At 37.6% G+C, this 26,998-nt stretch overlaps 1 protein-coding gene across 5 annotated transcripts in view; it reads right to left on the bottom strand.

Moving 5' to 3' along the window:
* The window catches only part of LAMA4 (laminin subunit alpha 4), a 167,788-nt gene that overhangs the window by 32,119 nt on the left and 108,671 nt on the right, over positions 1 to 26,998 (bottom strand). For all 5 annotated transcript variants that reach the window (XM_066373432.1, XM_066373430.1, XM_066373429.1 and 2 more), the window contains exons 14-24: positions 25,144 to 25,292; positions 21,622 to 21,763; positions 20,334 to 20,430; positions 14,649 to 14,765; positions 12,975 to 13,154; positions 10,127 to 10,266; positions 6,963 to 7,136; positions 5,910 to 6,055; positions 5,289 to 5,451; positions 3,892 to 4,025; positions 3,267 to 3,438 (exon numbers count right to left, since the gene is read on the bottom strand). In XM_066373432.1, coding sequence (XP_066229529.1) covers positions 3,267 to 3,438; positions 3,892 to 4,025; positions 5,289 to 5,451; positions 5,910 to 6,055; positions 6,963 to 7,136; positions 10,127 to 10,266; positions 12,975 to 13,154; positions 14,649 to 14,765; positions 20,334 to 20,430; positions 21,622 to 21,763; positions 25,144 to 25,292 — 1,614 coding nt within the window. The remainder of the gene's footprint in view (positions 1 to 3,266; positions 3,439 to 3,891; positions 4,026 to 5,288; positions 5,452 to 5,909; positions 6,056 to 6,962; positions 7,137 to 10,126; positions 10,267 to 12,974; positions 13,155 to 14,648; positions 14,766 to 20,333; positions 20,431 to 21,621; positions 21,764 to 25,143; positions 25,293 to 26,998) is intronic.

Below are 26,998 nucleotides of genomic sequence, written 5' to 3'. Positions count from 1 at the left end.
AGTCAGGGCACATATGGATATCAATCAATGAATAAATAAATAAACTGTAATAACAAATCAATGTTTTTTAAAATCAATTCTAAAATAGAGAAAATAACTTTTTATTTTTAACACATGGATTGACACTGGGCCTTCGTTTTGTCCTTTGGATGGATTTTCATGGAATTCACACATTATATGAGCCCTTAAGAGTGAAGTTCCAGCCCTGGCTGGTGGCTCAGTGGATAGAGTGTAGGCCTGGCAAACAAACATCCTGGGTTCAATTCCTGGTCAGGGCACACAGAAGTGACCATCTGCTTCTCCTCCTTCACTCTCCCTCTTCTACCTCTCTATCCTTCCCACAGTCAGTGGCTGGATTGGTTCCAGTGTGGCTCCTGGCACTGAGGATAGCTCCACTGGAGCACAACAGCCTCAGGTGCTAAAAATAGCTCAGCACTTGAGCATCTACCCAAGATGAGATTGCTGGGTTGATTCCAGTAAGGGTGCATGAGGGAGTCTGACTCACTATCTCCCCTCCTGTCACCTAAAAAAAAAAAAAGAAAACAAAAAGAGTGAAGTTCCACACTTGAAGGCTGATGGTAGCTCCTCACTTATTTCTTTGCTTTTAGCCTTTTGCAGTTTATTTCAGTGTGCTTAGTTACATGGATTTATAGGTGAGATAAATAATAGAATATTTACAATGATTTTCTATTGAAATGCAGCAAATCACCATATTTGGAGACTCATAGATGTTTGCAGATTATGTCTGGTGAATTATTAAAAATGCTGTCAGATTAGTTATACATTTCTCTTATAAAATTAATTATTCTAAATTTGTTAACTTTTCTTTGTGATGACAAATGTCTTTCAATAGTACAAAACCTACTAGCTATTTTTAAAAAAAAATGCATACTTGATCTGTCATTTCAGGGTAGGTATATTATAACAATGGATGAGAAAGTAAATTTTTTTGGAGAGATGGTTTTAAAAATACATTTGGAAATTTTTTATTAAGTGAACTTGTTGATAAACACAATGAAAGTGTATTTTTTTTTTTCTAATAGCTGCTTTTCTTTTTTTCTTTTTATTTTTTTACAGAGACAGAGAGAGCGTCAGAGAGAGGGATAGATAGGAACAGACAGGCAGGAACGGAGAGAGATGAGAAGCATCAATCATCAGTTTTTCGTTGCGACACCTTAGTTGTTCATTGATTGCTTTCTCATATGTGCCTTGACCATGAGCCTTCAGCAGACTGAGTAACCCCTTGCTTGAGCCAGCGACCTTGGGTCCAAGCTGGTGAGTTTTTGCTCAAACTAGATGAGCCCACGCTCAAGCTGGCGACCTCGGGGTCTCAAACCTGGGTCCTCTGCATTCCAGTCCGATGCTCTATCCACTGCGCCACCGCCTGGTCAAAAGCGTACTTCTTATAAAAACTCTCATAACTGCACTATTAAAATACTGCTAGAAAGGAATTTTTAACCTGTTTAAAAGTCTTTCAAATGAAGATTTCCAGTGTTCTTGAACTCTTTTTTTTAAGTGTACAAAATGACATAATAGCTGATTAGCTTGCAAGACTGATATCAGGAAAACTGGAAATGTACCAAATTTCAAAGATAAGTGTTGCAAATTTGTGAATGAAGTTGAAAAAGAGTATTATGATTTAGTAAGCAAAGCCAATGATACACTTCTGGCAGTTTTATTTTCATGAGGTATCTTGTCCAGTTATGACAGCCAATAAAATTTAATATTGAAATAAATCAAACTTAGAACAAGACTTTTGAATTATTCTATCAAAAAGAGTTTTTTTTTACAGAGACAGAGAGAGAGTCAGAGATAGGGACAGACAGACAGGAACGGAGAGATGAGAAGCATCAATCATCAGTTTTTCATAGCAACACTTTAGTTGTTCATTGATTGCTTTCTCATATGTGCCTTGACCGCAGGCCTTCAGCAGACCGAGTAACACTTTGCTCAAGCCAGCGACCTTGGGTCAAGCTGTTGAGCTTTGCTTAAACCACATGAGCCTGCGCTCAAGCTGGCAACCTTGGGGTCTCGAACCTGGGTCCTCTGCATACCAGTCTGACACTCTATCCACTGTACCACCGCCTGGTCAGGCTCTATCAAAAAAAGTTTAATGAGACTTTGAAAAATACTTAAGCATATTTAATTACATTGTTCTAACTCTGCTAATAACAATAATTTTTGTATCATTAACAGATAAAAAATTTGATTTCATATTTTAAAATAAAATTTATTTTTATTCAATATTATGTTTAAATTAATTTTCTTTTATTCTTAGTTTTGAATACTCTATGGCATATACATATCATTAATAAAGAAATGTATATATAAATATGCAAATATATGCAAACTTCTTTTTACTGATGAAGGCACACAATTTAAAAAGTCAGTGTTAAATTTCTGTTGAGACACTGCTTTTCCTAGAGTTTGGTGCTGATTTCCCTATAAATTCTCTCTCTCTCTCTCTCTCTCTCTATATATATATATATATATATGTATATATATACATATATATTTAAAGTTTTATAAATTCTCTCAGTGTGTATATATATATATTTAAAGTTTTATTCCTCTACTTATTTATAAAGACTATAGTTTCCTTTTTTTTTCTTTGCGACAAGAGACAGAGAGAGACAGGGACAGATAGGGATAGACAAACAGGTAGGGAGAGAAGAAGCTTCAATTCTTCATGGCAGCACCTTAGTTGTTCATGGATTGCTTTCTCATGTGTGCCTTGACTGGCAGCTATAGCAGAGCAAGTGACCCCTTCCTCAAGCCAGTGACCTTGTACTCAAGCCAGTGACCTTGGGCTCAAGCTAGCAACCTTGGGCTTCAAGCCAGTGACCTTTGGGCTCAAGCCAGCAACCATGGGGTCATGTCTATTATCTCACACTCAAGCCAGCAACCCCATGCTCAAGCTGGTGCACCAGCTCAAGCTGGTGACCTCGGGGGCTCGAACCTGGGTCCTCTGCATCCCAGTCCAAGGCTCTATCCACTGTGTCACTGCCTGGACAGGCAAAACTCTCTCAGTATATTAAAGAGGTTGTATTTCATCTACATTCAAAAACGTAGCACAGGGAAATGCATTTCAAGGCTGCTTTTACTTATTGTTGACATCACTTCCCTGAAGAAAATAATTTAATTTTGATCTCTACACTAAGACTTCAGTTTGGTGGCATGATGCAACCTTGGAAGGTTCCTAGAAATATGCATAGCAGAAAGTAAAGGAAATAGAGGAGAAGATGAGGACTTTTATTTTTACTCACTCCATTGACCATCAGGAGCACAAGTCCATTGTCGGCTGGTGTTCGAACTTCTATGTCAAAGCGAGTCACTTGACCAAACTTCCCCCTCCTGGTGATATCCTTTACCACAGCATAACTAGAGCCATCGAAGAAATAGCTCGCAGCCCGACTCTGAGTGAAAGCCAGTTTATCTCTGAAATAAAAATGCAAGAATCATATAAACATTACAATGTTATGCTTTTCAAGTGAGGCTCTTTCCACCCATCTCATGATATCCTCCGTGGACCTTCCAGCATTTAAATGAAGTCATAATGCCTGCAGAAGTGACATAAAGAAGCATTTATAGGTAAGTTAAATGAATTGTTTTTAATGGACTTTTTTCTCTATCTTATGTGTTAGTGAAACCCACTCTCTGGACTCCTAAATCAAAGCTGCAAAGAGGTTGTTTTAATACTTTTTATAATTATGCATGTTTGTCTAAGGTAGAGAAAATCTGAAAAGTATTTTTTCAGGCATGACTATTATGCAGCTTCAAAACTAGTTTTCCCAAAGAAAAGATTGAGAACCTGGACACTGATCCACACTTGTCTCACCTGCTGCTCTTGCATGGCTATTGAAGTTTCTAGTACTCTGAACACTTTCTTACCTGGCACAGGGCACTGATTTGGAGGGATCCATATTATAAATGTGCTTAAAGTTGTACAAACTGATCACATCGTTATTCAAAGTGGCCAATTCCAGGCAGCCAATGAAACCAGGCAGGTTTAAGCTTGCAGGAGGCTGTACAACAGACCAAGCAAAGTCAAATGTCCCATGATCACATTTCACCCGGACGACACAGAGCAGGCAATAAAACAAATAGCTGGTCTAGGAGACCTATCCTAGATATTGATATCTTTCTAGCCATGAGTTTGTGTCTACTCTATGCCAAATCATTTAGATAAATCATGTTCTTAACAAGAGGGTGGGATTTATTGAACATATCCTATGTGCCAGTCACCCACTAAGTAGTGAATTTATGACCAAAATCCTTACACCAGCTCTGGGAAGTATTCATTCTTGTTCTCATATCAAGAGAAAGTAATTCTTAGGCTCAACAGTGTACTTATACCTAGAAAATAATAGTCCTGGAATTGAATCCTAGATTAACTCCCTATCTCCTTGGGCCATTCCTTTATTTACTTTTCATCGGGTCTCACACTCCCCCTTAGACCTACCCCCTCCTTCATATTATTTTTTATGCTTATATTAGTTGAGATAACTAAGTTTTTGAAGTTGTCATCTGTAACCTGAAGACTAGATACAAACCCACAGGGTACAGGTGTATACTCTTGCAATAGATGGAGGGCATGTGAGGCAGGTATGTATCAGAATGAAACAAACTGATATTCAAATGTTAGCTATAGCTTGAATGCATTTGATACTATGAAAATGTAGTAAGCAAGGACCAAATGTATATAGATCCTGGTTCAGAATTCTACTACTCACTGAGCTAAGCTTTTCTTTAAAATATCAAGATTTTCATCCCACTCCCAAACCACTGTAGTTCTTATGGATTTTTTAAAGAAAACAATCATAGGCCCTGGCCGGTTGGCTCAGCGATAGAGTGTCGGCCTGGCGTGCGGGGGACCTGGGTTCAATTCCTGGCCAGGGCACATAGGAGAAGCACCCATTTGCTTCTCCACCCCCCCTTCCTCTCTGTCTCTCTCTTCCCCTCCCGCAGCCAAGGCTCCATTGGAGCAAAGATGGCCCGGGCGCTGGGGATGGCTCCTTGGCCTCTGCCCCAGGCGCTAGAGTGGCTCTGGTCACGGCAGAGCGACGCCCCAGAGGGGCAGAGCATCGCCCCCTGGTGGGCAGAGCGTCGCCCCTGGTGGGGGTGTCGGGTGGATCCTGGTCGGGCGCATGCGGGAGTCTGTCTGACTGTCTCTCCCCGTTTCCAGCTTCAGAAAAATACAAAAAACCCCACAAAAAACCAAACAAACAAACAAACAAAAACAATCATAGTAGATTTGCAATAAGCCAAAATATACCTGGAGAACTTACCTTGAAATTTGAAGGCACACCACCAACATAAAACACAGTGTCCTCGGGGTCCAGATCCAACAAGGAATCATCCCCCGCGAATTCCCCCTTTTTAATAAACTTTTCCTCTGCAGTGCTGCTGAGACTTGGGACTGTTAAAAACACCTTTCCATGTTTTCCTACCCTGTTGAGATAAAGAATTTTCATTTTTTAGTAGGCTGATAATTTATAGAAAATACATATTTTTAATGTCACAGTGTTAATGTTCTGTTGTCACAGAATTAGTGATTTGATTTTGTTACATGCATTTATAGAATGTCAATAATCAATGGGAAAGGCAAAAAAGACATTCCATCTTGAAATTAATTCATGGATTGGCCAGATATAGAGATCTAATAATCAAGTTAGTATTTTAAAATGATGAACATTTTTTTTAACCTTTTGTTTTTCACTAAGGAATTTTGGAAGGATTATATGAATAATGGAAGAAAGAGGAGGAAGAATAGAGAAAAAATGTTCCTTACAACATCCACAAGAAGACAGTGAGTGAGGTGTGTTTGTGTGTGTGTGTGTGTGTGTGTGTGTGTGCGCGCGCACGCCTTATAAAATGTACACATAAGCCCTGGCCTGGATTCACTTTACCTTTCAATCTTGACAATGCTGAAGTAAGCAGGCCATGAACTGACAGGCTTGGAGTCCAGAGGAATCTCTACATCCTTATTTCCCAAATTATAAACATATACCAGGTTGTCGTTTTTGATTGCAAGACCCATGTACTCTTTTTTGGCCTGAAATGTCAAGAAGTTGCTTAAATAAAATTCAAATGAATGAATATCATCTTTTGTTTTTATTTCTTTAGAGGACAATAAGCAGTGCCAACATTTGGCTGTGTCAAGGTACGCCTGGACTGAATTATTACCAAAGTTCCTGTTAGACTGGGCAAATGCCTCTTTCTTGCCAGCCTCCCTATGGCTGCCTCAGTCTGCTAGTCCACTTGGCTTGTACAAGTGCATCTGGACAGGGAGGCAAGCAAGCGCAGGCTTGTGGACTTTTGACAGCTGCCAGGAATGTGCTAACCTTGTTTGTAGTTAACCAGGAATATAACACAGCCTGCCAATACCAATTGCTACACATCTTCAAACAGGATTCAGCGTCAAACATAATAGGCCTCTGTATTCTGAAGTTCTTTGGAATGCTACATTCAGACTCCTCAAAGTTAGCAGTATGAGGTTGATGTGAAGCAAGCCCAGAAATATCCCACAAAGAAGAAATTACTTGACTTTAAAATCACCACTTTAGTTTTGGCGCTAAAATGATCTATACTTTTTGAGTTACCAGAATGGGAATTTTGTTGGCATAGGTAGCTTTGTTGTAAGGCAAGGACAAAATACCTGTTTTTCTTTTAATATTATTCCCTCTTTTTAAGAAGTACAAATTGGCAGTTACAAAATAGTCACAGGATGTAAAGTACAGCATAGGGAGTAAAGTCAGTAACATTGTAATAGCTATATATGGTGCCAGGTGGGTACTGCAGATATGACGAGGATCCCTTTATAAAGTATATCATTGTCTAACAACTATGTTGTACACCTGAAACTAATACAAAATAATATTGAATGTAAACTGTGATTGAAAAAAAAAAACAAAACAAAAAAACAAAAAAATAAAAATAAAAGTAAAACTTCACACTCTTACGTTTTTGCTTCCAAGGTATAGGACAAACTGGTCGGCAGTCCCAGCCTGTTCCGGCTGCTTCACAGGAGGTTTCATGTACAGGCTCAGGGACGTGAAGGTCCTTAAGTCATCCACACTGGTCTTAGGGTGCACTTCGACTGCAGACTGGCCATCAAACATCATGGAGACTTGGACCTGGAGTTATAAATTATTCCATTAACAGTACGCTGAAGAAATGGGCACAGTGTCTTTCCATGGTTCTCAATAGCTCCCCTCATTCCTGATGGGGTCTCTGAGCTCTACTCTCCTCCATGCCTTTGTTTACCTATGTCCTCACCTTGTTAAGAAAGGATTTAAGGCAGATTGTAATATAATAGTTTACATTTAACATGGGGTGACTGAGTAAGCCTAAAAATGAGGATAAATATGAATTTCTCAATGAACTACATACTTGGCTAGAGTGAACTAAGCAGCTTGAATGGATACTTGGTCAGTTATACCAGTGGTCCCCAAACCCCGGGCCGCGGACAGGTAGCAGTCCGTGGGCCATTTGGTACCAGTCCGCAGAGAAAGAATAAATAACTTACATTATTTCTGTTTTATTTATATTTAAGTCTGAATGATGTTTTATTTTTAAAAAATGATCAGATTCCCTCTGTTACATCCGTCTAAGACTCACTCTTGACGCTTGTCTCATAAGTTCGACAATTATATTTAAAAATACCACAGTTTTTATGCCGGTCGCATAATTTTATTTTGTGCATTTATCCATCCCACCCTAAAGGCTGGTCCGTGAAAATATTTTCTGACATTAAACCGGTCCATGGCCCAAAAACAGGTTGGGGACCACTGAGTTATACAATTCACAAGGCTTATAAGATTAACAACAAGGAACTGATTAAGATAATTATAACTACTCTTGAATACTTATACAGATATGACTTCCCACTGGGCTCTTCAGAAAAGGAGCATGGGGCTAGGCTGTGAGCAACATCCCCGACCACGACTCTGCAGTTAGGAGGGGTCTAGATCAAGGTCTGAAGTCTGAGGCAGGGTCTTGAAACTTGGCTCTGCCACTTATAACTATGTAACCACAAATAAGTCATTTAACCTGCAGTTTTCAGGTAGGTAACGAACTATAGAAATGATCCCTGAAAGTATAGTCATTGCAGTTTTCTCATTTGTAAAATAAGGACAATAAATTTGTTGTAGAGAATAAGATGATAACTATAAAATGTGTTTCAGTGCTTGGCTTTATCATTACAATAATTCTAAAGATGAGTTAATTACTGTCTCTTATAATGATTCTCAGAAAAGCAACACAAAAAGCAAAATTCAATAACTGCATTTCTAAGAGACCCAATATGATACGCTAAATGGGTCTCATTCAAGGTGATTTTCAGAGGATTCAGAAGTGGATAGACTGTGCCTATCTATGCCATTTATGCAAATATTTATGAATGATTAGATGTATTTATATCAATTAATTAATATTGATTTGGTTAATATATATTCCCAGGTGCCTAGAGTGCAGCTGTCCTTTGTTGCCAGTTGAGTAGACATCAATACATCTTAATAAACAATTAAGCAGCGTGTGGAGTTAATGTAAAAATTGAGAGTCGGAGAAGGATACATTACCTGCACAGAAAGCATCTCACTTTGGGGAGCCTAGCAGGTTCCAAATTTATTGCCAAGACTCTTTTTAGGAAATGGTTTTAAGTGTTTAAGGTCCCTAAATTTTACTCCACGTGATTAAAATGACCAGAAATCACTCACAGAAAACTCAGTTTTGGAAATACTATTTCTTAATGATAAATCTTTTTCGAAATGTTCTCCAGGGTATCTAAAAAAGGTAGTTAATGGTGTGGACTCAACTATCATAGATCATTTAAAAGATGGCATATCTACAAATCATTATCTCCCTCGTTATAAAATAGTGGATTTCCAACTCTTATTTCTGCCAGTAATTTATGCCAATAGTCTGTGCAGGCCAATTCTCAATTGAGAAAATAAAATAATATATTTAGTTTTAATAAAAATGCTGCTGGTCTATAAATCAATAAAGAACAAATTAAAAAGAAAGCCAAGAACAAGCCATGTTTTGCCACAGTGCAAATGTTAATGGTTGTGTCAGGACATATTCCCACTAACTCTGGTGCTAGTTATGGTGTTGCTGTGTTGCTTCTGTATAAGCATCTCAGACTAGGGTCTTCGTTGAGCTTATTCAGTTTAGCTATATGTGTTTCCTCAGCCAAGCCTGTGAAGGGTCAGTAAAAACTTCATATCCTGTGTGTTGTATGAGAAAATTCTTTGAAGTAGATAGGCAAGATTATTCCATATAGCAATTGCACTGAAACAACTGTTAAAATAATGGATAATGAGAAATGAATAATAACAATAATACTAATAATAGAGTCTTTAATTTTTGTGAGAAACACGTTGTAAGCTGGCAAGGTCATTATAGCCTAAGGCTTAGTTTAAGACTAAGCCTTTCCCACTCTTTTAATACTAAGATCTCTTAATACTAAGATCTTTTCAACACTAAACTTTTCCCCACACCCTTGACTGTTGCATGATGTAGGGTGGTGCACTCTTATGAGGAATCCAATTTATGCCTCAGATGAGTGGCTTTGTATCAGAGACTTCCCTATTTGTATATTGGCTTAAAGGCTTTAATTGTCTATGATACATAATAAAGCAAAGACCAGGGACTCAATCTCTCTGATCTTGCCATCAGCATTGCAGAGGCCTCCGATCTCATCCTCTTTTCTCGATGTGTCTATTTTCTTAATTCCTCATCGTTCTCCCTCAGGACCTAGAATTACTAGCTGCGCTGGTTCGTGGCAAATTTTGTTTGGCTTTACTTGAGTACTTTTGCTCTATGAGGTTTGTGGACAAGGTTAAGTTTGTGGTCCTAAATCTTGGCTACACATTAGAATCATTGAGGAGTTTTAATAAAATACAGGTACTGAACCCTTTACCTTGAGAGCCTGATATATTGCTTTGAGCTTGGGGCTAGAAAAGGGTTTAGTCTGCAAAGCTCTTCATGTGATTCTGATGAACAGAGGGTGCTGAGAACTATGAAGCTGGATAGTACAGTAGACAGGTTCCAGGCTCTGGAAGCTGCTCTTTGTGTTTTCACTGTTACCGAGTGACAGATGGCGATGACTCTTTTCATGGGTTACCTTGCTGGCAACACTTCTGGTCTGAGCAATGAGCTCTCGGATCCTCTGGATGCTGGCAGAAACGTTGCTTGCAGGCCGCTTCTGCTCAACAGTACGAAGCTGATCCAGGAGCTGAGGGACAACTTCTGTCAGATTTCTTACTGCAGTTAACAAAAATTAACCACTTCTGTAAATATCTCATTGTTAACTATATTTCAGGAATCAGGTGAAGAGACAAACACACGGTTACTTCTGGTAGAACTATAAGAAAGTACTTATAACCCTGCAAAATTAATAAGTAAGCCCAAGGTATAATTGATTCCTAATTGGTGACATTTATAGCACCGATGTATGCAGAACAAGCTGACTTATGAAGTCCTTGTCTAAAGGGCAGGATCCACAGCAAAGATGCAGATGTTCCTTTCACCACACAGGAGAGATTCTGTTTGCGTTTCTAATGTAACTGCTCTAACAGTTTAAAAGATGCTGGACAAAAGAAGGTGGAAAGGTTGTTTTCCAGACGCTCATGCACACCTCTCACTGCTGCTGCAGTGGCCCCAGTAGAGGCAGAGGTGGATGGAGGAAACAAGGGAGTACCCAGAGAAAGGGCAGTTGTGCCAAGGTGAGGGTGGGCAGCCGTGGGCTTTGGGCCCAGACAAGGGTAACAGTACAAACAGATCATACTACTTTTTAGGTAATGTTTTGTTTCTTTTTATGTGTAACATACACACAGAAAAGAGCATGAATTGTAAAGATACAGGTTGATGAGAAAACACAGAAAGTGGCATAACTTTCTCCAAAATCTAATGAACTGGAGTCCCCCGACCAATGGTGTCAGTTTCACCAGACAACTTGTTAGAAACGCAATGCCCCCTTCCAAACCTACTGAATCAGGAACTGGGGGGGGGGGGGGGGGGGGCACATGATTCTGATGCACACCAGTGTTTTGAAGCAGCTGACTAGAGATAAACATTGGTCATCGAGTATTAGCAGCTGGACAAGAGCAAGCCTCTCAGAAACCAAACTAAACTCAGAGGAGAATGTGTCAATAAGGACCAAGGAAATACCTCTTTTCTGTACTGAGGAAACAAGGTGCTTCTCCAGCACAAAGAATGGAATTAAGTCAAATAATAGCAACTATCAGCTTATTGTATTGATTAATACACAGGTAAATATTTTTTGTTTAGATCACTGACCACAATAGCCATTTTATAATACAATAACTTATAAAAATTAGAGGTAATAAAGTATATTTAAAGTATTACATTAAATTTTGATTTTGGAAATGTATATGACAGGGTTCTCCTGCCCTCATATCTCTTAGAGAAAAGAAGCCACCTTATTTGAGAGTCTTAATAAACTATAATATGGTATGCTCTTTCATTTACTTTATTTTGAATCACAAAATGCTATTTGAGGAGAACACAGTTACTTGAAACAATTTCAATTAGTGCTAGTTCTGGATGCTTACTGAAATCACTGATAGAACTGAAAAAGGAGGGAAAAAATTAACACAAATTTAGTAAATATTCTTGAGGCAATATCTTTATAAATGTGAATGTTGAATGTCATGTAGGCAACTCTTTTAAAGATCAAGTTTTAAAAGCAATTGAGTGAATGGTTACATGAAAGAACTCATGAGTATATACTTAAAAGATGAATACAGAAGAGCTATTTTCTTTTATGGGAATGGAGATCTGTGACCTGAGATAAAATTTCTAGTGATCATATATTGATTAATAAAGCTATTTCTTGCCCTGGCTGGATAGCTTAGTTGGTTAGAGCATCATTCCGAAGTGCAGAGGTTGCCGATTCGGACCCCGGTCAGGGTTCATACCGGAGTAGACCTATGTTCCTGCCTTTCTTTCTCTCTCCCTTAAATAACTAAATAATTAAAAAAAATAAAGTTGTTTCTTAATTCAGATGGAAATAAAAGTAATATGGTTGGCAAAACCATGAATGAACTATGTTGTATACCTGAAACTAACATTGTATGTCAACTGTAATTAAAAAAAACATACAAAAAACAACTATGTTTGAGAACAGACACTTCTAGTTATGACAAAGACATTGATATTTAAGAGATGCGAAGAGAAAAATAATCTGGAAAATAGAAAATTTCTCAAGTAATGTGTGATTTTTTTACATGTATGTATAACTAAATAAATTAGGTAGGCATCAACATATTACATTTTCATTGTGTTTAAGTTGACCAACAAACTCCTTCTTAGAGAGAAGCTTCAGTTATGTTGGTCATATTCAGTACTTCTTGGTAATAACCTGTTTTTTTGGAAGAAGGATAAAGTGTTACTGTTTAGTTAAAGCAAGGCTGTTTAGTAAATTTTTTTTCTAAAAGCAAGATGGTGAAGATTATTAACTCTACACATGTGACTGACTGTCCTGAATGGATCAGGCTTATATTGATAAAAACAAGTGCTACTGTATTTCACATGAAAATAATAATGACTCTTAACTCATCTACTTAATGTTTGTATGAAATACATAAATTTCATATGTACACACACACAAACACACACACATTGATAAACAAACCAAGCAAAAATTTTTCTCCTTTTCTATGCTAACTTCTACAGTATTTTAATATGAAACCCAAATGAAAATTTCTTTTTAAAAAATTCACTGATTTTAGAGAGAGTGGAAGGGGGAGAGAGAGACATTGGTTTGTTGTTCTACTTATTTATGCATTCATGGCTTGATTCTTGTGTGTGCCCTGACTGAGAATTGAACCTGAAACCTTAGTGTATTGGGAGGAACTACCGTCAGCTGAGCTACTTGGCCAGGGCTGAAAATTGCTTAACAATGGCCAATTCTTCCACTAGATGCAAACTGAGAAATTCCTAAGTGATACCTGCATCTCTGGCAGAGTCCACTGCAGTGTTGTAAGCAGAAGAGTCAAAACTTTGAAGATTCTGTGACCAGTTGGTTAGATTCTTAGCCATCGGGGCAGCAGCCTGTTGGACTTCCATCGTTGTCCTGTTTGCTTCTGCAGTGATCAGCTTGGACTGCCCCAGGCGCTGCTGAGCTTCACCTTCACACAGAGCACAAAGACATTCACTTTGCAGAGAAGCAGGACATTGGTTGTGAACATTAACATCCATTTAATCACTGGGTGAAAGAGACCTTAAATTCTGAGCTTTTAAGCCAAACAAGATTTTTAAATTATACTGATTGTAGTGTAAGTTAGGTGCACAAGAATACTGTAAGCAGTGTTAGTGAGTTTGAATGACTGTCTCATTAAAATCATGTAGCTCACTTAAAACATTTTCCAATTAGAGATAAATTAAAAAACTAATGAGTAATTAGCATTTCTTCAGGTTAGCTACTTGGTAAGAAAGCCACAGAAAATGCATATGAGAGTTAACTCAGAAAACATTTGTGTTTGAATAGCATTCTTCTATGTAGACCAATTTTTGCCATAAAAAAAGTTCTACTACAGAAGTAAATTGGTAAGGAAAGGTATTTTTGAATAAGAAAAGCAATTTTCAAAAAAGCATATATAGTGAAATCCAACTTTTACTTAACATCTATTTACGTAAAATAAAAATATGTTTACAACAAAAATTTTTTCCCTAGGTAATAAAATTATAAAATATTTTTCTTCTCCTGTTGTTTCTTCTATCTATATTTTTTAATTTTTCTATGATGGTCATGTATTATTTCTGTAATAAAAACCTCAGGTGAGGTTGTAGCTTCAACTTTTTTAAGTGGAGAAACATTTAATTCAACCTTAAATGCTCTGAACTCTGATGGAGGTAGCATTGAATCCCGAGTCTGCTTCTTTTTGGAACTGTGCCTTTTGGAGCAAATTCCCTAATCTTGACAAGCCTCAAGGTTCACATCAGTTCAAAGGTAATGCTGATACTTTCCAACATGAGATAATGTATGCAAAACACAGCCCAATGTCTAGCATGTGGTAGTGCTGATGGTGCTGATGACAGGGATTCTCAATGGATGACATCCTCCTGGACAAGTAGTAAAGCATCCCCATTCAGCCCTCATGTTTTAACCTCCACTACGCTGGGGAACACACAGCTGCTTCCAGTCACATTTTCTACAATACCACTGTCATCTCAGATTAGGCAAGATGAGTGTTCTTATTTCTCTGTCTGGCTCGCTGGTCTCCTTGCTTCACTGTAAGAATGCCGTGGCATGTAACAGAAGGCAGCTGTTCACATTTGGAGCCAGAGAAACCCAATTACCATATTAGGGCATGTTTATTAATGACCAAGGATGTTAACACAGTCAGTTACTGAACATACACATAGGCACAATTGGAGGGGAAATTCTCTCAAATTGAATGGTCACCCTAGGTGGTGTGGTTACAGCTTTTATAATTACTTTCTAGAATTTTTTTGGGTGTGTGTGATGAATATAGTTTCTTTTGTCATCAGATAACAATATTTATTCATAAAATGATGGAAAAGCAAAGAATCATCTATATCTTCCTCAAAGGTTTATTTTAATATTATTTTAATACCAGTGAACAAACAGGTGAGGCTTAAATTCTGTCCGTGATCCTTACCTCTTTCTGTGGCTTGCAGTTGCTTAATGGCATCATTTAATTGGTTTCTAAGAGCACTCTTTCTTGTTAGGGCTCCGCCCACACGCCTGCTGGTGTCAGCCACGGCCTCATCATTGTCTATGGAGAAGAAGCCAAAAAGAGCACCAGTGGAACCAGGATACCAGGGGGAAAAATCTTCATTTCAACAAGAAAAATTCTGATTTGTACCATAGAGCCAGCAGCAATATTCTGAATACGACATGAGCACAGACCACCAATTCTGGAAAGTGGCATTTCAATTAGGAGGTACAGGTTTGCAGAGTACGTGTAAGCTGCTTGAGAGTGATTTCAGATGCCGCAAAGTGACTTATAAAACGTAAAGAGATAATGGCTAATTCTTTTGATTGAAAAATATATTTGATAGAAAAAAGTTGTAGCTAATAACACCTAGTAGCATAATAGGCCCTGGCCGGATAGCTCCATTGGTAGAACATCAGCCCAAAGTGCAGAGATTGCTGGTTTGATCCCCGGTCAGGGCACATACAGGAACAGATCAATGTCTCTCTCTCTCTCTCTCTCTCTCTCTCTCTCTTTCTCTCCCTTCCTCTCTGTCTAAAATCAATAAATTAAAAAAGAAACCACACAAAAATAAACAATTGATAAAGAGCTGAGAAGATCCATCTATATTTATGGTGACGATTAGTTATGTAAGAATAATTCTTTTTTTTTCTGAATTGTTTTAATAAAATTTTAATCAATATACAACACACATCTTGAAAAGGGCACACATTACGTTACACACCTTGATGAATTTTCACATATTGAACACAAAATATAACCAGTGTCCAGGTAAAAAAAATAGAACATTATTAGCTCACTTAACAGTTTCCTGGGACTTCTGTAGTTACCAAAAGATGACCATTATTCTGAATTCGATCTCTGTCTGTTAGTTGTATCTGTTTTTAAATTTTATTAAAAAGAAATAATATAGTAATGCATTTTAAAAATATCTTTTGTATCTCTGTTTTAATTTCTGTAGTTGTAAGACTTGATACCTGGTAGTTTAAGTCTTTTATCTTTGTTTTTATTCTTCAAGACTTTATTCTTCCATACAAATTCTAGAATTATTTGACATATAGTACTGGTACTTTAATTACCATTACATTGAATCTTTACTTAAATTTGGCAGAATTGTTATTTTTACAAAATTGAGTCTTTCTCTTAATACAGTTTTAATTACTCTTCTTGAGATCTAAATTCTTATTTTGCTCTCTAGTTATTTAGAACTTCTTTAACTTCTTGCAGTAGTGCATTATAATTTTACATGCAGAGATCTTAGCATCTTTCATCAGACCTATTGCTAGTATTGTATGTTATTGCAAATGGTGTTATTTTAATAAGTTAATTATTAGTTGGTTAACAGAACTAAACTGGATTTTTACACATTGAATTGGTAATGTGGGGCTTCCTTGTTCTGTTTTCAGTCTTAGTGGGAAACCTTCTATTTCAGTATTAATTTGCTGAATTATTTTATTATTATTTATTAAATTAGGGAAGGTAATGTCTATGCCTAGTTTGCTATGAGTTTTCTTTTTATAACATGAATGGATTTTGAGTTTTGTTAAATAATTTTCCTACATGTAGTAAGATGATCATATAAATTTCTCTTTTTTTTTTTTTAAGTGAGAGGCAAGAAGATAGAAAGACTCCTGCATGCACCCAGACCAGGATCCACTGAGCAATCCTGTCTAGGGCTGATGCTTGAGTATAGAGCTATTTTTAACACCTGAGGTGATGCTATAAGACCAAGTGAGCCATCTTCAGCACCCAGTTGATGCTCTATCAAGCCACTAGCTGTGGGAGGAGAGGAGAAGACAAGTGGGAGTTGGAAGGGGAGAAGCAGATGGTCTGTGTGCCCTGACTGGAAATTCAATCTGGCATGTCCACATGCCAGGCCGATGCTTGATCCATTGAGCCACCAGCCAGGGCATAAATTTTCTTCTATATTCTATAAGTGTGGGCCTGACCTGTGGTGGCGCAGTGGATATAGCAACAACCTGGAATGCTGAGGTCACTGGTTCAAAACTCTGGACTTGCCCCGTCAAAGCACATATGGAAAGCAACTACTATCTATGAGTTAATGCTGCCCACTTCTCCTCTCTCTCTCTCTCTCTCTCTCTCTCTCTCTCTATACACACACACACACACACACCCTTTATCTAAAAATCAATAAATTTATTCTGTAAGTGTATGAATTACTATGAATGTTTTAAATGTTAAACTATCCTTGAAATCTGGAATGAATTTAACTTGATCATGTATTACCAGTTTTAAGTATGCTAGATTTGATTTGCTAATATCTTGATTAGGATTTTCATATCTCTTTATGAGAGAATTTGCCTTATAATTTTCCTTTTTTAATAATGTCCTTGTCAGTTTTTGGTATCAAAGTTTTGTTTGCTTCATATAGCAAGTTAGAGAACATTTTCTCTTGTATTATTTTCTGGAAGAATTTATAAATGAGTGGTGTTATTTCTTCCTTAAAAATTTCTAAAAATTGCCTGACCAGGCAGTGGCACAGGGATAGAGCCTCAGCCTGGGATGCAGAGGACCCAGGTTTGAAATTCTGAGGTTACCAGCTTGAGTGCGGGGTTGCCGGCTTGAGCGTGTGAGCATAGACACGACCCCATTGTCGCTAGCTTGAGACCAAAGGTTACACTGGCTTGAAGCCCACAATTACTGGCTTGAGGAAAAGGTTGCTGGCTTGAGCAAGGGGTCAGTGGCTCAGATGAAGCCCCCTGTCAAGTAATCAATGAACACCTAAGATGCTGCAACTATGGGTTGATGCTTCTTATCTCTCTCCCTTCCTGTCTGTCTGTCCCTGTGTGTCTGTCTGTCTCTCTTGCTAAAAAATAAAATAATAAAATAAAATAAAGGTTTGGAAGAATTCATTGATGAAGCCACTGAGCCTTGAGATTTCTTTGTGGGAAGGGTTTAATTATTGGTAAACTTTATACATATGTATGTACATATAGGTCTATCAGATTTTCTATTTGTTTTTGCATCATGTTGATAGTCTTTTTCTTACAAAATCATTCTTGAAAGTATGCTTGTAGCATAGTTCCTAAACTAGGTTATCTTGGACCAGATCCAAACAAGTCAGTATGGAATAACTTGTCATCGTAATTGAAGGATCAACTTTCAAAATGTTGAGTTTATGCTCTACAAAGCATCAAGAAATTTATGCTTCTTCATAAACAGAAAAATATATTTTTTTCACTTGTTCTACTCTCCTCTTTGTTTCCAGTGGGCTTGTAAATATATACTCTCCCACGGAGTACTTACTCTTTTGTGTTGTAGTCTGGTGTGCTTGGTTTACTGTTCAGTTATCTTCCCCTCACATATGTATGATGGGTACACAGTGCGCGGTGCTTAGCTGGTTCTGTCACCAAGTACAATGTAACCAAAGAACAAGCACTTCTTTCTTATTTCCTCTGGGTAGTGCCTGAGAATTTTCCAGAATTCAAAAGGGGACTTAAACATATTTTGTAGTTGTATTGCACTCTTCCCCCCTTTTAGCTTAACTTTTTGAAAATTTTGGTACAAAATATCTTTTTAGCTTTTCCTTTTGGGTCCTGTGACTGCAAAAAACACTGGCTGATATGCTGAGAAAGAATATATTTAACTCTATATTTGGAGCTCTTGATAAAAATAGGAGAAAGAAAATCTATTTTGGATTGAATGTTTATAAGAAGAAATATTTCATAAAAAGCATGTCCTATTTGGAACTTATTGTCTTACATAAACTTTTTTTTTTAAATTTCACAAGTGAATTCAATAGAAGATTTCTTTAAATAGCTGCTTCCTGATTTTTTATTATAGATTGGTAACTATTTGCTATAGATAACAACAAAAAAGGAAAACTGGAAAATAAAGATGATTGGTGATTGAAAGTCATTTCAATATAAATTAACAGTAATCTGAAATTACAACACAGCTCAGTAGAAGAATATGGTTCAACTTGAAAATTTAATTTTTTATCACAAATGTGTATATTGTTTAAAGATAGGCAAGTTCTATTTAAAATTTAAAAAAAAATTTTATTTCTTGACTTTAGCAAGAGAAGAATGGGAAGAGAGACAGGGACATCAATCTGTTCCTGTACGTGCCTTGACCGGGGGTTAAACTCGCAACCTCTTTGCTTTGGGAACGATGCTCTAACCAACTGAGCCATCTGGCCTGGGCAGAGAGGAAAATTCTTAACCACACAGTCTTAACTCCCCTTCAGTGGCCCTTTTACAAATAATTAAATGAAAGAGTTTAACCAGACAAACTCATGAAATAGGTAATAAAATCTACAATATGTTCAAAGAGACCGATGCAGATTTATCTGTATATAAAACATGGAACTTTGAAGACATATCATTCTCAAAATAGAAAACTTGTTTTCATGAGGTTCAATAACTCAATAATACAGGATTAAGAAATACCTTGCAAGTTATCAAGGAGAATAAAAAATTTAAGTCATTGACTCATGAAGATCTGCATATTCTAGTTCTTACATTACATGAAACAAAAGCAATACATAGATATGGCAACATTTATCTTAAAATATTTTACTATTAACTGAACACTACTGCTACTACTGTAGTTCTTTTCTAAAGAGCATGTTCAAGACTGAACTTATATAATTAATTGGAACTGAGAGACTTAATAGCATTTTTTATTGCCTTTGTTTACCCAGAAACATAAAATAATAGTTGCTTTATGGTCATTAAATAGTTAAGTATTCTGCATATAAGAAACAAATGCATTTATTTTTATGTATTTCTTGGTAAAAACAAGAACACGGTTAGACTTGAGATTAATTGCTTTGATAAATTTACGGGAAGTTTTCAGTTTCAAAGTTGGCTTTTGTTTTTAGGTGGTATTTAGAAGTTAGTTAGATAATGGATTTCCAATCTCATTAGTCAGTGCTTGAATAGCCTTAGAAATGAGTTCCTTACCTCAGAGATGAATAATGTGCAGTTAAATTCTTAGTCAATTCAATTGTTTTAAAAGTAACTCACGAGATTCAAAATTGACTTAAGCGATTCATTTTTTTCCCCCTCCCTTTCCATTCTGGAGGTACTAGCTGTAGCAGATACAAGCATTAGCCTTTGAAAATGCTTTTTTCTTTATGGTCATTGGGCTTGTCCTAAACGCAGTAAACTTGAAAAACACAAACCATAAGAAAGTGCAAAGTACCAACCGTATGGTACCCTATCCTCCTGATGCTCACAGCGATGAACCGAACAGATCATCATGGGTGAAATTTAAAAAACCTTCTGAATTGTCCAAGAAAGGGTAAATTATGTGAAATACAGTGTTAGTGTTAAGTGTATTTTATGGCATTATATTTCTATAAAAAATGATATATTTATGGTAAGTTTCTATTAATTAGTCTATTTGACTACCAGAAATATCCACCACATATTTTACTATATGAAAGGTTATTTTTTTAAACCCACAATTAATTTTAAAATACCTAATCGTTGCTTTGTTACACCTTGACTCTGAGCAGGACCAGCTAATGTATTATTCTGTTGAAATATCACTTATTCTTTAATGTTAGAATTTTGAAATCTGTCTACATGCAGAAATATTTTGTGAAACGTGGGAAGCATCTGTAAACCAGAAGTAAGCTGGGAAAGTGAAGGTACTTACTGGACTCTGCCCTTGTTTGCAGTTCTCTGGCTTGATTGAGGAGGTTCTCGCTTTCATCTTTATGGTAAATGATTTGAGTATCAATTCCACTCACAGCCTACATAGGAATTTGGTGAAGAGATTAAGAAGGATTGCAGAGGAGCTATTTGTGATTTTAGCATTTAGATGATGCAGTTTATCTGCTAAACACCAATCAAAATTCACACCGCTTCATTTTCATAGCTCAAAATCAAGGTCAAAGGTGAACATGAGACAATAAGATCCTTGGCATTTTCAAGATAAATGTTTTTTTTTTTGACAAAAATTCAGTGAACCAAGAAAAGTGCCCGGCCGAGGCCCCACCAAAGTGCTTGTCACGTGGAAGCCATCAGTAAACAATTTTTGAGTTGAAAAAGTCATTAAGTGAAAGGGGCTAAGGAGTACAAACTACTAGTTATAAAAATAGTCATGGAGATGTAAAGTATAGCACAGGCAGGACAGTCAATAATATTGTAATAGCCATGTATACATAGTACCAGGTGGGTACTAGACTTGTTAGGGGTAATCGCCTCATGAAGTATAAATATATAAATGTCTAACACTATGTTGTTAGACAAACAACTAATATAACATTGTATGTCAACTGTATTTAGTAAATACATTGAAAAAAATCTGAGCATGTGCATAAAGCATATTCTCTAGTCTTAATTATGTTTTATTCAGGGACCATGGCTTAAAAAATAATGTCCAAGATGTGAGCATTTGCTGTCTGAACTAAGGCACATCTTGAAGAACTTGCACTATTGAAATATTTATAACATAAATAAAAGGGTCTTTTCTTAGTTCTGCTCTGTCTGTCATATGTATTATACTACAAGCTCAAGAGATGACATTAGAAAATGGAAAAGCCATAGCTGGAAAAAGACAACATATAAATGAACTTAAATATGGCCCTGGCCAGTTGGCTCAGCAGTAGAGTGTTGGCCCAGCACATGGATGTCTCAGGTTCGATTCCTGGCAGGGCACACACATCTACTTCTCCATTCTTCCCCCTCCCCCTTCTCTCTATCTCTTGCTTCACCTACCACAGCTATGGCTCAGTTGGAGTACGTTGGCTCCAGGCACTAAGGATGGCTCCATGGCCTTGCCTCAGGTGCTAAAATAGCTTGGTTGTCAAGCAATGGAGCAACGGCCCCAGATGGGCAGAGCATCTCCCCATAGGGGGCTTTCCAGGTAGATCCTGGTAGGGACACATGTTTCTTTGCCTCCTTGCTTCTCACTTTATAAAAAAAAATAAGGGAATACTCACATCATAAATTTGGTCAGTGATGTTCAAAGCCAATTCTGCTGTATTGTTGGCTTCACTAACATAATTGGCAATGTTTTCATAGACATTTGAAGCATCCAAAGCCTTCTGAACCAACCCATTCATATCTGAACTGTGTAAATTCCTGTTAATGAACAAACTTGTCATTACTTTTCCATCTGACCTCCTTGAGAAACAAGGCTATTTGTAGGGCCTGACTGGAATATTTCCAGGATCACGGGTACTTCTTGTTATTCAGAGTCACCTGGCTCCACAAGGTTTCCTAAGCACCTCTCCTAGAGGCACATCTCCTTTGCGTTCCTCTGCCTTTGGTGACTCCAAAACTACCCTATTTTGGCTCTATGGCAGCAGCGGCTGTCAGGCAGTAGCCACAGGCAAAGGAAGTGATGATTTAAAAACAGTCCTCTGCACCTCTTCAAGCACTAGTTTATGTGGCAGTGGTCAGGCAGAGGAACAAACCTATAGTTATCCACTACTTACCAGGGTCAGCATTGCTATTTTCTTTTTCATAAAAGAAACCAAGGCTCTCAGAGAGGGTGCACAGCCTCAGCATGGTGGCAGGTATTAGCTGGTTTCACTATTTATTCAATCTCCTTTTCCTCTTTTCTTCTATGGCCCTATTTCCCTTATATAACACATCATATTTTTCCTTAAGAAGGGGAATAACATGCTCAGAGCATGCATGTGCAGATACTGGGCTAGTCCTGTTCCATATATTATGTCTTTAATTTTTACCACATCCATGACCTAGATATTGTTATTCCCCTTTAAAAGAAGCAAGTAAAGCTCCAAGAGAGGGTGCATGGTTTGTCCAGGGCACACATTGTCTCACTCCTGAGACTCAGCTGCCTCCCTTAAGCACACAGCTCTATTCATACCCACCCCTACCTCCGCTCTATACACCACATCCTCTGTCTTTATCCCAACTGGCCTCTGTAAGGTTCATCTAACATTTATGGAGAACCCATCACACACTGGACACTCACATAGACGCTAATAACAACATATGCCTCAGAGGACTGATGTAAGATACAACAGGGATAAAATATGTGAAATGATTGGCTCTGTGCCTGGAATCCAGTAAACATCAGGGTTATATTTATACCTAAGTATTTCCTGAATTGGAATTTCAAACTATTCTATTGACAAATACTTTTTCTTCCCCTATAACAAAAATGCCATCCCTCTTTCTGCAGCTCATGGTCAGTTATTTGTCTCAATTTTATTCAGTTTTATATTCACTGGTTCCACCTTCTTTCTCAGTTCCAAACATTGATGAGTAGCGTCCCTTAATTCATCAGTAACTTCCAAAGGACTCTTTGTGTGACCCAGTATGTAAGACTGCAGATCCCACGCTGGCTCATCTCAAATGCCCCGACCTACAAGCCCACTGTTGCTTGGCCTCCCTCATCCAGTTTCAGTTCTCCTATACTCTCCTAAGGCCAAAGTGACTTTCTCCATATTTCCTGGGCTACTCCTTTCTCTTCTACTCAAGTCCGTCATTATTCTATGGCTCCTCTGCAGTAGGGCTGACTTACCGATGGGGCATAGCAGGGGCCCACAAAAATGTTTTCATCTTAATTTTTTAATCAGAAGAAAAAAATGAGAATAATGATTACATTCATTTTTATAAGGCAGTCAGGACATATAGTTTTAAAGTTTTTATGGAGAAAGGGGCCCACAGAGACAAAAGTACTTAGGACCCCCTGAAGTCATAATGTAGCCCTGCGCTGCAGCGGTAATTCTGATCTTGCGATTTCTTACCCCTACGCTCAGCCCTGTGTTCTTAGAAATAGCTCAGAAAGTAAAACCTGTTTTAAAAGAAAGGGATAAAAGAAATAAAATGTTACAAATATTTATTAATATTTTTTAATTTTGCTGGCTAGAGCGGTAAGAAGATGTACTAAAGAGCTTGAAACAAAACTTTTTGTTTTTATTATGAGGCACAAAACATGTATTACATCAATATACAAAATAAAAATGTGCCTTTGAAATAGAAGCTTCTTGATGAATTATGTTTATCTCTTTCTTGAGGCACAACACGCAAATCATTGAATACCCAGAGAGATGTTGAGGAACAGTCACATTTTGAAGGAAATATGTCTATAAATTTGGATGGTTTCCTGCATACATTTATACAGAAATATTCTAAACACAAAGGGGACTTCAGAGTGATTGATGTTCTTGATCATGTTTCATGTAAAGTGTGTGGTGACTTAGCATCTTGCTAGAACACTGCTTGCCGCAGAGTAGCATTTAGAGAAGGTGTGTATTGGGATCCTAATCAGTAGGACGGTGATTACAATGACTGAAGAATGTTGAAGGATGGCTCTCAAAACTATTCTACTAATACAGCATATTATCCAAAGCAGTATTGTATCCAAGCTCCATTGTATTGCTTTGACTAAAACAAAGCTCTCAAGAGCATTTCACTCACCAGGACTTTATGTGACATTCTCTCTCTTTTTCTCTCTCAATTCTCAGGAGATTTGGAAGGATATTTGAAATTTTTGGTGATCAGGAATAAAAAGATGATTTTAGTTTTGACAGAAGTTACTATTGGTTCTTATTTTGTTCATGACCTTCACTGATTCTTGTTTCTAATTGCCAGACTTGCAGTCCTTTCTCTTTAATTATCTCATTATTTATCCATTATTTCAGGGTCATGAATTCAGTTCCAATCTTTCAGTACATTTCAATTAACATTAATTGAGTGCCTAAGAGGTGTGTGACTTCCTTCTAAATGTTATGAGGAAAATTGTCCAGTGATTTTTCTCTTAACAGCTGTTGAAATCAAATAGACCCTGTTGGGCACTGTGGAGTGTTGAGAGTATTTAACAGCAGTTAGTTGTGTTGCCAGTTACCAACCAGCTTTGCTTGAGACATTTGAGTATAGAAAACTAATGTTGCCTATAAAATAAATAGGCAACGATGGTAATTTAAAACTTATAAAGGGATCAATCTAATTATTTGGTAATATTTCTTTTTTGCAACAGTTATACCCCTAAGAAAAATGTGTTATGTCATCCTATTAATAGTTGTGAAACAGAACGTCCCTCCCACTCAAACACAGGCCTGTGATCTGACAGACTTTTTTAAAATAAAAAAACTCTCTCCTCCAACAATTACAATAAACAATGATTGGTTCTCAGACTGATCATCAATAAACAAATAAACAAGCAAACCTAACCCTCAAACCAACTTGCTAACACTGTATCCCAATAACTCTGGCATATATAATTGAATGAAAATAAGTTAATCAGCATGACCTGTGGCAACACAGTGGATAAAGCATTGACCTGGAATGCTGAGGTCACCTGTTCAAAACCCTGGCCTTGCCCAGTCAAGGCACATCTGACAAGAAATCAATGCACAACTAAAGTGAAGCAACTATGAGTTGATACTTCTCACTGCCTCCCTCTGACCCCATAAAATCAATAAATAAAATCTTTTTCTAAAAAATAAGCCCAGTAGATATTTGTATTTCTAAAACCAGAACAATACCTGCTCAGTTCATCTGCCTCTTGCTGAAGGTTGTGTGCATGGTCAACAGCTTCTTGGACTAAATCGTGACCGAGGTTACTTAGGTTGGATAGTTTTCCCTGTAGTTCATTTCTGGCTCCATCTATTTCAGCATAAATTCCTGATGCATTCTAAAGAAAATATTTGAAAAAATGAATTGAATTTAAAAGAACTTAAAACAATTTTCCCAGGGAGCATCAAAAGATAATCTCTATCCTTCCTCATTATGAAGTTCAATAAATTTCAGGCCAGGTCTACATGAGCCTGCAACACTGTAAGTAAATATTTATATATTTCTCTTGCTTCTTCAACTCCTTGTTCTCTACCCATTGCTTAAGTAGCATTCAGTCATGGTCTGCCACCTCTGAACTGAAAACAAAATTAATTAAACAAAGCTAGCTTCTGTGATGCTGCTTTCTCCCGGTCGGTCTCTTATTTCTCTGGCCTGGAAGGAGACCTTCAACACTGGTGTTCCTAAAGGTTTGACTCGGCCCTTCCACCCTGAGAAGTCTAACTCTACTCTCTGAGCCCAGTCTGTTAGTCTTCAAATTCATTCTCTGCTATCCCGTAGGAAAGCTGATCTTTCTATTAAGCAAATATGATTATTTCCCTTCTCGAAATCAGCCATTGTTTTGCAGGTACAAGTCCAATTCCTTAGCACATCTTCATCAGTGGACCCCTCCTCTCACACGAAGTTCACTTCTCAACCCTTCTCACCCCACCACATCCTGTGTCCAAACTTGAATAACTGACTGTGCTTTAAGGCTCCATGTTTTTCTGGCCCCTACGTCCTTGCACATACTATTTTCCTTGTCTGAGAAATAGCATTCCCTTCTTTTCTGTCTCATTGCTCTGGAAAAGTTCTACTCATCCTTGCAGCTTCAGCTCAAACCTCACCTTCTTTGTGAAATCATCCCTAACCTCTCCAAGGTGAGTTCAGTGTGATCACATCTTTTCTTTTTTAATACATGCATTTCTTTACTGCATTTTTTTCACTTGAATAGTACACTCACCAGATTACACAATCCTGCAAGATAGAAACTACATTTATTTTTGTATTCCCAGAATGTAGTACACTTCTTGGCACATACGGTTTATTTTTATGGAGACAGTATTAAACCTCTGGCTCTTTGGTTGGTCATCTGGGGAACAATGCTTTGAAAAAAATATTTTTAATTGTCTAAGCAGAAAAAATACCATAATTACTCATTAATTCATACAGTAAATATTTCTTGTGTGCCTACTATGTGCCAGCTACTCTTTGAGGAGAGAGAATACAGATCTGTGAACAGTCTGTGCTCTCAAGCAATTTGCGATCTGGTGGGAAGATACAGATAATAAACAAGTGACCAACTAAGCAAGCAAGCTAATTTCATGGAGTAAAAGTCTTTTAAATAAAATAAAACAGGCAAGATGGGTTGGAGAATGATTGAAAGTAAGAGGCTCACTTAGAATAAATGGTCACAAAGACACTAGCCATTTGAAAATTTGGGGATAGTAAGTGAAGAGGCCCTCAGGTAAGAAAAAGTACGGTGTGTTAGAAAAATAGAGAGAATTTGGAGTGTAGAGCGAGGGAGAAAGTGGGGGATGAGGTCGGGGTGGGGGTCAGAGCCAGGTCACTTAGGGCCATGGTGAAATGAGCTTGTTTGTTACTTACAGTGTCACTGGAGGTTTTATGTGGGAGAAATAATGTGATCTGATTATGTCTTTAAGGAATTGCTCTGCTGAATAGAGAATGAGTTTTGAGGGGCAGGAGGGGGCTCCGTGGCAGATCACATGGAGGTGAGGAGACGTGGACTGGAGAGCAGCTGTAGGGAAGAGGGGAAGCATTCATTCC

The sequence above is a fragment of the Saccopteryx leptura genome, chromosome 3 (genome assembly GCF_036850995.1).
Source record: "Saccopteryx leptura isolate mSacLep1 chromosome 3, mSacLep1_pri_phased_curated, whole genome shotgun sequence".
NCBI lineage: Eukaryota > Metazoa > Chordata > Mammalia > Chiroptera > Emballonuridae > Saccopteryx > Saccopteryx leptura.
This window is presented reverse-complemented; position numbering and strand designations above follow the sequence as displayed.